Raw genomic sequence first — 16,525 nt, forward strand, 5'->3', positions numbered from 1 at the left:
TTATATTATTATGTATATATATGTAATTATATGTTATAATATATGTTATATATATGTATATATTATATATAATACATATTATTATATGTAGTATATACAGTAGTACCTCGAGATACGAAATTAATCCATTCAGAGGCGCCCTTCGTATCATGAGGTTTTCGTATCTTGGACCACATTTTACATGTAAAATGGCTAATTCATTCCAAGCCCTCCAAAAACACCCCAGTAAATTTCATAATAAAGCTAAATTGACCTATAAACAATGAAATACCACAACAATTTGGACCATTCAATACTTAAATTAATAACAAAATGCAAAATAACCTTTAAATAAAGTGTATTAATATACATGGTATAGAAGCAATACTGTACATAAAATGTGGAAGCTTACCTTTCTAGTAAGGCTATCTCCGAAAGTGGCGGCAGAGGAGGAGGGCAAACGATTGCACTTTATGAAAAGCGGCTAAAACATCCTTAATTGCTGCCGTTTTTTTTTTTTCTTTTTTTGATTTTTAACTTTTTTTTTACTTTTTTTTTTTACTTTACGTAGGTTTTTTTTTTTTTTTTTTTTTTACAGAATTTCAACTTCATCACCACTTTCAACTTTCAAGATTGCTTCTGCTTACTTTTCACAATGTTCCTGAAACGACTCAAGCAAACGTCATCGAACTGCGCAAGCACACGACCTGTGTGAGCCTTTTCGGGGTGTCTTTTTTTTTCTATAAACACGTTGTGTTCATTAACGGCTGCCCGTCTTGATAATTATCTACTAATTGTTGCACCTCATGACTCTGTTGGCCCTGGTGTCCATCAAAACCCTGTTCTACTAAATGCTCTCTCTGCAACTGATTTGGGTACTGAATGTTCGGCTGCTGACCTTCAACATAAACTGAAGTATAATCAAGGCGATTATACTGGTATGCATGTTGTAAATGATTGGTCAACACCCTCTGTTCAGCAGGGAGTGGAGATCTACCAACCTTGTTCAAAGTTTTTCCAGTTATCCCATGAGAGAGACCTTGTCACTTATCCCATGTGAGAGATCTTGGTCACTTATCCCACGAAAGAGATCTTGGTCAATCATATCATATATGTCGTCACTCAAGAAGTGCTCTTCTTTTTCCATTTTCTGTGAAAAGATATGAGAAATTTTTTTTTAAATACACATTGATGATCCCGGAACGAATACCGCGTGCATACTATAACAATGCTGGTACCGAGTGGCCGAGACACGCCACCACGTTCATAGATGCATGATGGGAGGGACGCTGGCCAATAGGAGAGAAGGATCGCATGGCTGCGACTAGCATCAGGAACCAATGGGAGAGCAGGAGGATGGTGGCGAGTCTACTATAAGTTGGCGGCCCGCGAGTTTCAAAATTGTTATCGGTGGTTCAAGCGAATCTCGGACTTTACAGAAACCTTTTGTATCTTGAAAACTTTTCGTATGTAGAGCCGTTAAATTTTTCGTATTGGCTTTCATATCTCGAGTTTTTTGTAAGTTGAGCCTTTCGTATCTCGAGGTGCCACTGTATATATATATATATAATTTATATATATATATATATTATATTTTATATATATATATATATATATATATATATATATATATATATATATGATATATATATATATATATATATATATATAATATATATAATCTATATATATATATATATATATATATATATATATATATATATATAGATATATACATAATTAGATATATATGTGTGTCAGTTCACGCGCGTGCGAGTTCATGTTAAGAGCCATAAAGACTTTTTGATGTATTTCTCGTACTCTTAGGATACGCTTAACACTACATGTACCCTGTGTCCGTGGTAGGATTCGAACATATCCAGAGAGATTTAAAAGAGTATGCAGGAAACTGTCAGGCCATGCAACGAGAAAGATATACACTAATCAAATTTCAGCTCAAGTATACATATGTATATCTGTTGTATTTAGATACATTTCACTAGAGCTGACTAGACACACATGCACTTTTGTATCAGCGTTTTAGTGGTTATTGTCTGCGATATGTATGTGTATGTATATACATACTATATATATATATACGAATGTTTATATGTATGACTGTATGTGTATATATATATATATATATATATATATATTATATATATATATATATATATATATATATACATAGCCATAACCTATTCTTATCCGTGGTGATCAATGCAAGCTTATTTAGAGAATTGCAAATCGTTTTAAAATTAATGAACAAAATAAGCAAACAGAATTTCTATAACATCAAAATGAATTAATTTTTTCTGAACCTCATTGACAATTAGAGTCAATAAATCAGCTTATTTCATTGGTAAACGGACATTTAGAAGTATCAGGTCATGGGTATGAATAATGTACTTGCAACATTAGCATATTACAATTCAAGTAGATCGCATTCATAGGAAAATGTCACATTTTCTTGAAAAACCCAAAGTTTATATAGAAATTAGTTACATAGTGGGTTCTTTCATTGCATCTCCTGCCTATTAAAGTTTTTACAAATTAACCTCAGAGGATGCGCGCGAGAAAATTGAATATGAACCTTCTGTGAGGGGCACATAGGATCAGATTTTATCACAGCTTAATTTCAGTAAGCGTAGAGAATTACAGAATCATGATTAATATTCTCTTTGACTCTTATGTTGCCTGGCAATCTTACAAATAGCTCCGTTTCCCACTTCTTTGTCTAGTAACTTACTACCAATAATATCGAATTTTCTTTGGGATTCATATTGATATCTGTTAATATGGATATTTTTACGGTCGTCAGAGACCTGGATAGGTTCACTCATTGTTATAATGCCATGGATAAAAAAGTTTGTACAGCTGACTCTTTTGAATTCCATAAAATATCCGCGAATTCATGTGGGTTAAGTCTAGTCCTCAACGGTTTTCTCCCTCCCGTATTTGGATGTTGTCTTAATTTACTTTGCCCTTGTGACAAGTATAATTTCACTTACAGACTGGTTAACGGAACCTGGTTACAGTACCCTGCAGTACGAGAGTTTCACATTGCATGCCCGGACAGATCATCTACAACTCCCAAAACCCGTTTGTCGCTGCGGACGACTGCAGTGAAGTAACAACCGCCTACAATGTGAAGGGAATAAGCACCATCATAAGTGAACAAGCTTATTTCGTGGACTTCTTGGACCGACACCCGTATCCCGTCGTTAATCTCTTTTTTTTAATGTGGAATGCTCCGGTGGCTGTCGGAATTGACAACAAAGGGACGTACTTCCGACAATTATGACCAAGCAGGATATTCAACTCTATGTTTGCTGGTGCAGGACTTGTACTGGGGATGATTTTATTCATCGCGAACGTATTCATATGGCATAGGATGCAGAGGACAAGTATGGGCACAAAATAGAACGTCGGACCATGCCTTTGCAGTTTCCCCTTGTTTTTAACCATTTGGAATTGGCCATTTCATTTGGTTATAGGTGGTTGTCTGGAATTGTGTAATGGATGAAAAGTTGTTCGAAATGCCAGTTAAATGTGTAGTAGGTATATTATCGGTCATGTATCCCATATATAAAGTATCAGTAAATAACAGAATCGAAATATATCTGTGCGTGTACGCACTAGGAATCTATTTAAAGTGCACATATATTGATCATAATTATATGAATCAATATATATATATATATGTATAAATAAATCAGGTAGCCTATAATCAATCTGTTACCTTTCATCTTACCAATTACTATATCAGTTAGTATATGGGTTAATGAATCAGTTAGTATATCAGTTAATATATCAGTTAATAAATCAGTTAATATATCAGTTAATATATGATTTTTATCACTTCATATATGATTTTTATTAGTTAAAATATGATTTTTATCATATTAATCTTTATGTTATGCAATTATCAGGAGTACATTAGTATTTTCTTTGGCATATGTATCTTAATGAGTTGAAGTGAAGGACTATATCATTATATATCACGTGATCATTATTATTTACGAATCTCATCATATGCATATGTCTTATATCTTATTACATGAATCTGTATTGTGTACACCATGAATTTGTTTTACTTATAAGTATTTTCTATATATCTATATATATTCAATTCACCATAGTGTCTGTATCACACTCCTATAAGTCAAATGCAAGTCAAGCTTTCAGTGGTTGGTTTTGTAGCCGACCGAGCATTTATGTAAGTGCTACATAAGCAGAATATATGGAATGTTATTCCATATATAAAAAACTAAAACTATGATTAATTAAAACCAGTGACCCAAGAGGTCAACCAGTTTGCTTGCTGGAATGTGATCAGACCAGATATGAGAAAGTAGGCTAAGATGACGTGTTGTAATGAGTCAGTGTCTAGTTGCCGTCACCTGTGGTCATTCATTTGTTTTGTAAACTGAATTCCAAGCTTCCTGCTTGAGACAACCACCGTGACCTATAGCTCAAACGGCCTACGTGACTTGTAATCTATGTCATCTGTGTGTATGTTCGTGCTACTGTCTGCTTCCTTTATGATTTGTAAACGAGATTGTAGTCAGAATTGAATCAGCCATCATCATTGGCAGACCTGTACAAATTGTATCCGATCTTCATCATGTAATCTCAGAAATAGAGATATTTTTTGTACTTCGTGTTTTCTACTAGAAACACCACATCAGAAAGATACTGAATGAACTTAGAATTTATTATCATGAGTTGAAACATCTCCGTCGTCATAACCAAAGAAGATACTGACTTCGCAAGTTATCGTCAAAGCCCCAGACACTCCAATGAGTATGGAAGTCATAACCAACCGACTTAGCGTAAAATTATCGCAGGTCTAACATAACCTCACAGGGCGCCTTTTTATACCAAGGCAACAGCCCTATATATATATATATATATATATAATATATATATATATATATATATATATATATATATATATATATACAATATATATATTATATATATATATATATATATATATATATATATATATATATATATATATATTGTGTGTGTGTAAGCATTATGTTAATTGTCTCATTTTCTCAGTGGAGAGTAAATGTGATGCACGTGTGTGTGTATATATATATATATATATATATATATATATATATATATATATATATCTATATAATGTAAATTATATATATACTGTGTATATAATATATATATATTATATATATATATATATATATATATATATATATATTACACATAAATTATACATATATATATATCAAAACTATTTCAATAGTATTTCGTTGTTATCCATTTTGAATTATTCTATTATTACAACCCTCCAGTAGTTAATGCCGACAGGAAAAGGTATCCTGACGTAATTCGCTTCAATTCACCTAATAACTTACCACTCAAACAGCGCTTTAACGGCCATACTCTTCCCATCGCTGGTGGCTACAGTGACTAAAGTTTACAAAAAGCCAGTTTTTATCATAATTCGCTCCAAATTGTAATAAAACCTAACCTTTTGTAACCCTTTGTATCATCACTCCACAACGAAGCCAAGAGTTTGGTTGGGACTACTGTCTTGAGTATTTGGCTATGACATGAATTACAAATTTTTCCTGGTGCTATTAACTAATACAGAGGGTAAATCGTACATCAATTTAGAACATTTGTGTGTGTGTATGTATGTGGGTGAGCGAATGGACGTGAGACCTGGAACATGAACAGCCTGCTAATACAGATTCAGGAGCCGGTGTGAAAATGGGTAATAATTGTTGGTATAAATGGAATATGTTGTATTGTCATGACTCGTTTCGAATAAATTGGGAAACCTGTAGGCTTGGAGAAGGTTCTCTGTCTGTATTCCAAAGAAAGGAGAGCCCCTCTTAGGTTATAGATAAAAAAAAACATAAAAAGCAGAAAGTCAGCGTTGAAGAATTGCATTATATAAGGGTGAACCAAAAGTAGATGGATAGTAGATAACAACATTTATTTTGAGATTACAGGTAACACAACATAAAGGTACTAAAAATATAACAAAAATATAATATATACTCTATATATTATAATAAACACCATCATTATAGTATAACCGAAACACAAACCCTTCCACTTACTTTTGGTTCACCATATATATCCCATAGCAAATATTGTCCAATAAACGAGAAGTGAAAATGTAAATCAGATCAATTGAATAGGCTAAGGAAATAAAATGGTCTGTAACTAAAGTTAGTCAGACCATAGCACTTGAATGGAAAGGAGAAAACTTATCTCTTATAACTACAAATGAATGAATATAAGCATTAAATAACAGTCTTACCAATCGCATTCTTTTCCAATGAGTTCTGCGGCTGTTGGACTAAGAATTCTGCCCTGATTTCGTCTCCGAGATTCCCTTCGTCAATATTAATTGCGCCACTTTTATTGACAGACGTCTCTTCGGCCAGGTCGGTCATCGGAGTAGTTACGATGATGTCATGTTTCTTTTCTAATGACACATCCTGGTGGTTTTTATATTCTTTCCTCGTCTGATTCCGAGCTCTCTTCTTTTGTTTCTTTTTGTTCCGCCTTTTCTTCTTCTTCTTCTTCTTCCTTCTGTAGCTGGCTTCGTTATCATACTCTTGTTTGTTAGGGAGAAACTCTTCAACCTCTGTTCCATTCTCCTTGAAGTATATCCCGCCATTTCGGACAGGATGATCCCCTGTGTCGATCGCGTTCTGCTCAACAGGGGTAGTAGATCTCTCTGTGGTAATAGAATTGTCAGTGCCGGAGTCTCGTGTTTCCTTTTCCTCCTGCGGGAAATTCATGCTGTTTTCATGAACAGCCACTGGTCCCTTAACGAGAGATTCATCTTGATCTTTGTTGAGAACATTTACATACTCTTCTGTCACCTTGAAAAGGACCTCCCTTATGCCGCCGTCACTCTCAATGGTTACGGTGCCGTCGTAGGCGCCAGTGTACATTTCAAAGGGCGACATTGGTGTTGATGTTACTGGTCTGGTGCTCTCTAATCTTTCATCTCTTTCTTCTTCTGCCGCAAAATCTGGAAGATCGAGACCTGGAAAAGCTGTTGGACTGGAGATACCTTCAAGACTCGTTTTTAAATGCTGGAAACCGAAGTTCGTGTATGATGTTGGTGGCCATTCAAGGAAGGACCCATCGTCGCCACCTCCTCCCTCAGTAGTAAATCCTTTGAGGGCTGCTGATGGCTTCGTACTCTTAGAATTTCCGTCAGCCCCTGCGGTAATTGTGACCTGCGAAGCACCTGTGGAGGATTCTGTCGCGGCCGTTGAAGCCGGGGACTTGAAGGACGCGTCGATTGGTGGGATGGTGATGGCGGGAGTGGGGAGGTGGTTGTCCTCCGGCGTTGACAGTTCGTTCTCCTCGACGACGGAGGTGTAGTCGATCACCGGGTGTCTTTCGACGGACACAACACGACAGAAGCCGAGAGGACCAACGGACGAAACGACCACCTGACCAAGAAAATAGTGAGGAAAAAATTAGTGCTCTCCCAAGATGCTAGTATTTCAGTGACTTGCACTATCTACCTATCTACTAAATATCTGTCTATCTACTTCCACTTCCTAAGCTTCAGGAAACAAAATAGATTAAATACTATACTCTTCTTTAAATTGCTGGGTGAATTGCCACTGTCTTTTCCCGATAATAGAAACAAAAATAAGTTGGTGTATGTCTTTTCCCCATAGTAGAAAAAAATAAATCTGTGTAAAACAAATTGAAAACTTGCCTATACCTTAAGCATAGCTGAAAAAGACAAAAGGAACCAGGCCATAAACTTTTTTAAGCGGTTTCTGTCGAATGGTTTTTCAAGTGACAATTCAAGGCATTCATTTCTTAGGGATTAAGAATACCTTGCTGAGGGCTACCGTTTAGATTGTGACGGTAAGGAAAAGAAAGTTTTAAGATACCAGTCATGATTCAGTGACTGATTTATTGATTCATGCAAATGCGTGTTTAGTAACGTAATCGAACAGTTGAAAATTACAGTAATATATGAGTGAGTCTAGATATCAAGTCCCAACGTATTTTCGTGGGGCCTGTGGTGGAAGATGCTTGTCCTGCCCTGGAAAACTGGTAAGTCTAAGCGTGGAGATTATTCTTCGTAAAGCAGCGTTGAAACACAATAATAAATGAATGCGTGAATACGCACTGCATTAAACAGGGATTTCACATGGGAGTTAGTGCGCTTCGGCCCCTAGCTGCAACCCCTTTCATTCCTTTGAATGTACCTCAGTTTATATTCGCTTTCTTCCATCTTATTCTTCACCTTTCTAAAAAATGTTTTAATAGTTCAGCTGTGAGGTTTTCCTCGTGTTACGCTTTTCAAACCTTCTTAACGTCAATTTCCCGTTCAGGGCTGAATGACTTCATAGGTCACAGCGGTTGGCCTTTGGCCCAATTTCTGCATTCTATCCCTTCTAAATAAGGATTCTCAATCATAAGTTAATTGTTAAAACCGATTTATTAATACATTATGAATTTATTATATTCATCTAGAGGTGAACTGTTCCAAAGGTTCACTCTCGACCTGGTTCGAAGTCACGTAAAGCCGTTGGTCCCGTTGCTGAATAACCACTGGTTCCATGCAACATAAAAACACCATACAAACAAAACTGTCCGAAAGAAAGTTAATTACATGTAGTCAAGGACTTAACTTCCGATGAGAAAGATTATGTTGGTCGTGAAATTGATAGTTCTTGTTGATACCGGAGGTATTGATGCCAATACCTAAGAAGTTGTTGCTTATCTCTGTTATGCATATTAACTGTGATAACTCCAAGTAAAAATAAGACAGGTAGGTTTGAATAAACGTCAGCTGGGAGCCATACATCGATAGATAGGTAGCAACTGTTTTTTAATTATACGTATATACATACAGGTAGTTGTTGACTTACGACCGCAATTGGTTCAGACCAACCGGTCGTAAATCGATTTTGACGTAAGTTGGCCCATGTTAATTTACCATAAGAATATTATACTAGCCTAGTCTACACTAAGGTAATCAGAACCATCTTTACATGTACGGTAGCCTAGCCTACACTACACTACACAGCATACTTTATAAATATATGGCATAGTAATTATTAATTTCAACTAATTCTCTAGGTTCAATGCACATTGGCAATTCATTACAAAGAGAAATTGAGTAACATTTAACAAGTTAGTTATGCTATACGATGATGATGTTTTCATGGTACATATATCATATATATACGAATACAGTAACCTAGCCTACAGTGTACTGTATACTACATATACGATATAATTTAGTAATTTATTAATACAGTTGAACCTCTTAAAACCGGCATTCTATGGTTCGGCTTGATTTTAAATCAGCAGCCATTAGATCGTTTCACCGCCACCAGGGACATGCCACATATTGTTTATAAATTCAAGACAGCAAAAATTATGCCATATATCCTTTGCTTGTATGAAAATAGTTGTTAGTAATGTCAATATGCGAAGTCAAATATGTTTTTTATATTAACCTTGGAAGAATAAATATATTTTTTTAAATATTCCACTTGAGAAGGCTCAACTAAGCCAAACCTTATAACTTTTAATCAATACAATGAGACATTTGTCAAGCCCAAATTCCTTACTCTGTTGTGCTTGAGAGACCGTTTTGATCATTTCTTTATGTAACTGTGTATTTACCTATTCGATATACCACCCGTGAGATTATATGATGCTAGAGGCAAGAAGTGCAAGCATAAATCTTTGTCCATGCTAGAAAATCTTTTATTTCATTAGCAGATAGTTTACTGTTCATTTTCCTCAATAAATGGCGCTGGTGTGCTTTGTTTACGGTTTGACGGCGACAGCGACATTCAAATGCACAGTTATCGCCGAAATTCATTCATTATCTTTTTTCATCTCTTTATCCTCTACAATAAAACTCAACTAATAGCGATAAGTATGAAGCTACGAAATTTCGTGTAAGAAAGTCACCGATAATAAAGTGCAGATTCTGAGTTTTAGTACTGTATTTAGATTTACGATTGGGTAGGCTAACTCGGGAATGGATGCTAAATGTGTTACAGTACACTATTTTAAAGAAAGTTATACAGTATAAAGTTATAAAATGATGATGCTGAAATATATGAGTAATAAAATGATAAAAAGCAGTGTCAGAACGTAGCTAGTAGTAGGCTAAGTCGGAAACTAGGCTATTTGTATGTGGAATTACCTAAAGGTTTCATTTTTTTAGGGATGTATTCTATATTCCGATGTCAGGGTGCTGATGGCTACGTATACAATGAATAGGCAACTTTTCTGTGATTCTTTTAAAAAGTTGTACATTCTTGTATCCAATAACATTGTATGTATTCTCATATTATTGTATCATGAAATATTAACAAAGCGGTCAATGTTTTAATTTGGAAATTAACTGATGGCGAATATGAGTTTAGTTTGCCGTGTTTATGTTTTATTTCGCCGTATTTAACTCAATTCGGAGCGAATTGCCTTGCTTCTAGTTAGCATAAAATATCTAGATACTTTACTTATATGAGACCAGGTAATTTGTCATTATACGACGTGTTTTTCAGTCGAAATATCAATTTAATACGTCATATGAACTAAATTATTTTTTTCGTTAACAGATTGCTTGTAGGAATGTTTATTATGTAAAAATATTACGTGATTCCGTTCGGTATTTTCACTTGATTTCTTCGTACTGTGAGTTTTACCATTAGTTACGTTATTCCTTGGAAAGCTCTTGAAAATCCCTTTTAAATGTATATAATTAAGCATGTAGAAAATAAGGCGCTGCAGTGTTTTAAGTAAAGATATCCAGATATGCATTTTAACTGGGTTTGCTTTTTTATTCAGCTGTTCCAAATTTTCTTATATAAAATTTAATAAATTTATCATCGGTTAAAAGATCTTGAAAAGCGCTTTCCAATGAACCCAATGAAGCACGTTCATGTCTCATACAACAGACATAATCATGCATGCCATGTGCTGAGACAGTGATTTCATGTCTTTGCCATGCGGTGGTGTAATAAATTTTACCAATAGAGCCTGTTAAACCCCTTATATTTAATATCCTTCAAAGTATCAAAGTCTTTTATACTCTTCTTTTCATTTCATGCACTACCAAGGTCTTACCACCTTGCTATCCAGTCTGAGTCACCTAAGGATTAACCATATCACCATGACACAATGGACTTAAATTGTAATTACGTTGCCTTACGCTTATTGCTTACTTATATCAGTCATTAATACAAAAAGAAACACAATTGATGTAAATAATTTATTTTTACAGATCACTTATTAATGTCAGTCTAATTAATAATGCTAATAATTTTAGGTCTATTTAAAATGTATTATCATGTAAACAGCAATTAAGAGATTGAATGTTTACCACTAAATATACTTTGACATAATGCAACAAATGTCATGTATGACAAGATATTGTCATGGAAAATTAATAACAGATTATACTCCAATATGGCGAGGTGGGCATTGTGATACAGGCTGGCTTACCACTAAATTACAGAATTTGTAGACTATTGTATGCTAAATGTACAAAAGCTGAACTCTTATCACAGAATATTACTGCCCCTTGAAGAGAACTAGTTTACTGCATTTCTGGTGAATGTTTCTACCCTGCAATGCCTGACTGTGGAGTCTGGCTACGTGAAAATAGCGTAGATTAAAGTAAATACCAACAATTAGGCGATACTGACTAAAAAGCAGGTAAAAACTGAACTTAGTTGTGAAAAGAGATGCCAGGTTGTTTAGAACCTGTTTTTGTAGTTTGTACAGTTAATGGCGAAACGGATTAAGGACCCCTTGACAGTATTTTGACTCCGCAGATTTCATTTTTGTATTCCTACACCAAACGAAGATGGGAAACATCGTAATGGCTTTCTCCCCTTGATATTTCTGCAATGATTTATGGTCACCCACACTTCAGGGACCTGCGCCCCTTTTCTCCAGTGTAGTACGGTTCCCAAACTAATTTAACAAAACGCTATTAAATCGAGAACTTCTTGTCAAGTCGCGAAAATTCACACATCTCACGGGTGGTCTCCCTGGCTTAACCCCATCCTTCTACCTGACCTCGCCCCCTTTTTACCTGACCTAGTCCCTCACCATTGTCATCTTGGAGGAATTCCTCCAAAATTGTCATTGGACCCTGCGTCCCGACTCCGACCCCTCACGCCTGCATGACCCTCGCCTCCCTCGACTCACTTGCTTTCCCATTGCTCTCCCTATGCTGGCACTTCTGTGTAGGCGTTCAATGTTTCTTTGAGGCTCCTGTTGAAGATGAGCGACACTGAATAAAGATCCGAGACAAATCGCCCCATAAGGAATTTGGTCCTCATTTTGAGAAGGCAATATCCAGTTTGGACAGGGATGATTCCAGTTATCCAACTCGGCCCTGACCAAGCCTATCAAATCTACGGGCTGCTGTATGAGCAAGAGCCTGTGCTGGCATAAGGCCAAATGAATACAAAAAACAAGAAGCCTATCGAATCGCACTTTGCCCTAGCTTGTAACACGCAGCACCTCGACCTTGCCAGTGACGGAAGGCCTATCGCCTGGCTCCAGATCCCCTACCCGAAGCGGTCCCGTTTCTGATCACTCGGCCCGCCGCCGCTCTCCTCAACCACCATCTTGAAGCTGACAACGGCTATAGTACCTTCATGTAACCACGAACTGTGCATCAAGGCTCTGCCTGTGAGTCCTCTGGACAGCCGCCTACCTTCTTGGTTCTTGATTTATGAAAGCATTGTCATTCCTCCCTCTGGTGAAGCCCTGTGACCCACGTCCTTCGCCCGACGCCCTGGTACAACTCCACGCCCGTCAAGCCATGAATTAAACGTAACTGAAAGCAAACATCTGTTTTGTCGGCCCTTCGCCCCTTGTTCCTAGCACTCATTCCTATTTTCAGCTGTGATTCTCCAGTAAATTCCCATTCCTAGAATTCCCGTCTCCCTATGATATCCAGTGAGTGATTTAGTGCGATAGTGATTATCAGTAATCATACTTTGCTACATTAAATCGAATTATGCTCAACAATTTACCGTAATATGAAAGTCTTGAGGTGCAAAGAAATCTTTCAAATTGCTGTGTAAATTTGCTTTTACCAATACCAATATTTTATTGTCGAATACTTTCTAGATTCGTGTACACTGCCCCATTGTGTGCCTGCCCCTGTAGATCAACAGTGCCACTCACCTCGCTCTGCCAGTGCCAATATTGGGGAGCTATATCCCTGAGTGCCAGCGAGGCTCACGCTCACTTATAGTGCTCCACTGGGTAGTGTTATTGTGTATTGCTAATCTTAAGTTCTCGATTCCATATTTTCATTTTCCTACGTGATCCCGTAGGTTGGTGCTCATGCTGGTAACTTGGTGGCACTTTTGCATAGATATTGGGAATACTAAAATTAACGTCACAAGTGCCACGAAGCCACACACAGCTGCTGTATTTTTATATTTTCTGATTGCCCTTTTAGAAATTATGTTCATTTGTGGACAGATTACGTGTTACATTCGTTCCTTATCTTTGGAAGGTAATTCTGGGTGTTCTAACATGGGTTCCATTCCCATTCTCATTTTTTGCTCATAAGCTGTGCGCCATAAGTCAGGAAAAGCGTATATTGCGCGCAAGGAATTATTTTGAAAATTCAGAGCTTTGGATTTAGTGGCTGCTTTAACCCCGGCACTGTAGCTATGATAATATAATTAATATATATATATATATATATATATATATATATATATATATATATATATATATATATATAATGTATTTTATATAATTTATAAATATATATATATATCGTATATTATACATAATATATATTATATACAATATTATTAAATAGTAACAACTGTGAAAAGTCTTGTTTGAATCACTGACAAACGCTTGCTGAACAGAAAATGTAATATAATCGATCAAGGAAGATGTGAATATCGAAATCAAACCACTGCGGAACCGACCCTGACGTTTCACGGATTATTCCCAGAATCCTCCTCCGTTCCGAAGTCGGGTTGATTAAGAGCGGCTCTAATTGAAAGGAAGATCAGACCAAACTTAGCAACCCAGGCTTATTGAAACCAGACCCGCTGGATAAAGACTTCGTGAAGTCGACCGTGACACACATTATTTTCAACCATGGCGTGTGATCGTTCGGATCCTCCCGAGCATTGAAAAAGTCACGATTGCCTTTGTATGCGACCCAAATTGTCTCATTACCGCTCGAAATACAAACACTGATGCTTTCTTTTCGTGGGGTTTCAATGCACCACGTTATGTATGGGATTCGAAGTGTATGCATTATGCATATATATATATTATATATATAATATAATATATATATATATATATATATATATATATATATATATATATATTACACACACACACACACACATATATATATATATATATATATATATATATATATATATATATATATATACATCACTATATATATACACCACATATATATATATATAAATATTACGATGTATGTGACAAAAATTCACAAAATACGTGTAGCCGAAATGCATACGTATGTACTTGCATACGGTAACGGATACACTTCGAATCACATGCATAACGCTTGTGCATTGAAACCGCACGAAAAGAAAGCATCAGTGTTTGTATTTCGAGCGGTAATTCCGGCGGGAGGGAGACAACTTGGGTTGCGTACAAGGGCAATTGGAACAGCGTGACTTTTTGGGGTCTTGGTTGAATTCTCCGCCTATTAATGCTCCGGAGGATCGAGCGATTACAAGACACCGTTGATAAACTGTTTCATGGTCGGCTTCACGAAGACCCTATCCAGCGGGTCTGGTTTCAATAACCCTGAGCTAATAAGTCTGGTCTAATCTTCCTTTCAATTAGAGCTGCTTGCATCTCCCGACTTCGGAACCGAGGAGCACTCCGAGGACGATTCTGAGGGCCGTATTTTTAAACTGACATCTTCGACGAAGGAGCTCTTCGCGGTTGAAATGGCATTAGTGTGCCACGAAGCAGGTCTTCCTCCCGAAGTCGAATTATTGGGAACGAAGGTGTAGCCTTTACATACTCTTTGCTAGCCTCTTCGTATACTTTTTAGTAAAATTAAATTAGAACCGCATAACTAATGCAATTATTGGAACGTATAACACTGCCAAATATTTTAGTAGTCCATGTTTTTTTTTTTTTTTTTTTTTTCAGTACTTTCAATGCAAATGGTCTTATTTGCATTCTTGTAAAAGACTATCTTTGTAACTTAAAAGACCTCACGTTCCCAAGTTCGTGGCCGCCGGGTGTGTATGAACTTCACGGCTGTAACAGAATCGTCTTTCACCTTCTCTTGGATTATATTATAATCAGCACAACGTATTTTAATTCGTCAAAACAACCATTGCAAAATAAATGAAGATGAAAAGAACCAAAGATTAACTAACTTTCCGAAACTATTTCCAAACAATGAGCTTCAAGAATGGTCCCCCGTAGTAGGGTAGTGCCGTCAGTGGACCTCTTACGGTGCACTGTAGGCATTACTTAAGGTTCTTTGCAGCGTGCCTTCGGCCCCTAGCTGCAATCCACTGTCATTCCTTTTTCTGTACTTCCTTTCATATTCTCTTTCTTCATCTTACTTTCCACCCTCTCCTAACACTTGATTCATAGTGCAACTGCGAGGTTTTCCTGCTATTACAAATTGTTAAAAATTCTAAACTTTTTACTGTCAATTTCCATATCAGCACTGAATGACTTCATAGGTCTCAGTGTTCGGCCTTTGAATTAAATTCTATATTCATCTCAACTCAAGGAATGGACTTAGCTGTAATAATTAAATTAATGCACAAAACAATTGTGTAAATGATAAAGTTTATATATATATAGGCATAAAGTGGTATAGAAGTAGAAAGGCAGTCTTCCGATCCGAATGAAATGTTTGTTTACCACCTCCAAAGCATACCAACCTTTCCGTACAGTTCCTCTTCGTGAAAGCGCTTCCCCTATGTTTTTATAATGCCGCTCCACGAAAATATTTCATCAGCAGCCTCTTCATCGAAGAGGGAAGGAGGTAGTTTAAAAATACGGCCCTGAGTTTGCTCCATATAATTGTTTGAATCCGTTTGGGGGATTGGTGTCATAAGTGCACTTCATGCGGTGCACTGTAAGTATTACTTAAGGTTCTTGGCAGCGTGCCTTCGGCCCCTAGCTGCAACCCCTTTCATTCCTTTTACCGTAACTCCGTTCAAATTCTTTTTCTTCCATCTTGCTTCCCATCTTCTAACAGTTCATTCACAACGCAAGTTCTAGGTTTTCCTCCTGTTTTACCTTTTAAACCTTACTGGTAATTTGTCTTTCGGCGCTGAATGATCTCATAGGTGACAGCGCTTGGCCTTATGTCGGGGAAGAAAATTCATGAGCTCAACACCAGAGAGAGAGAGAGAAAGACTGTAGGGTGAGGGGTTGTAAATGTTTTCCCTTAAATTATTTCCATACCACGCAAAGCGGCCTAATTGCAGTAGATTTTTGTCCCAGAATACCCCAGCAGTGAAGGAGGGAATGCTGTTTGTTC

At 36.7% G+C, this 16,525-nt stretch overlaps 1 protein-coding gene across 6 annotated transcripts in view; it reads right to left on the reverse strand.

Annotated features, from left to right (window-relative positions):
- Positions 1–16,525, reverse strand: part of LOC135219494 (uncharacterized) — a 27,440-nt gene that overhangs the window by 6,378 nt on the left and 4,537 nt on the right. For all 6 annotated transcript variants that reach the window (XM_064256303.1, XM_064256305.1, XM_064256301.1 and 3 more), the window contains exon 3: positions 6,284–7,436. In XM_064256303.1, the coding sequence (XP_064112373.1) occupies positions 6,284–7,436 (1,153 nt within the window). The remainder of the gene's footprint in view (positions 1–6,283; positions 7,437–16,525) is intronic.

Source organism: Macrobrachium nipponense, chromosome 1, assembly GCF_015104395.2.
Source record: "Macrobrachium nipponense isolate FS-2020 chromosome 1, ASM1510439v2, whole genome shotgun sequence".
NCBI classification, from domain to species: domain Eukaryota; kingdom Metazoa; phylum Arthropoda; class Malacostraca; order Decapoda; family Palaemonidae; genus Macrobrachium; species Macrobrachium nipponense.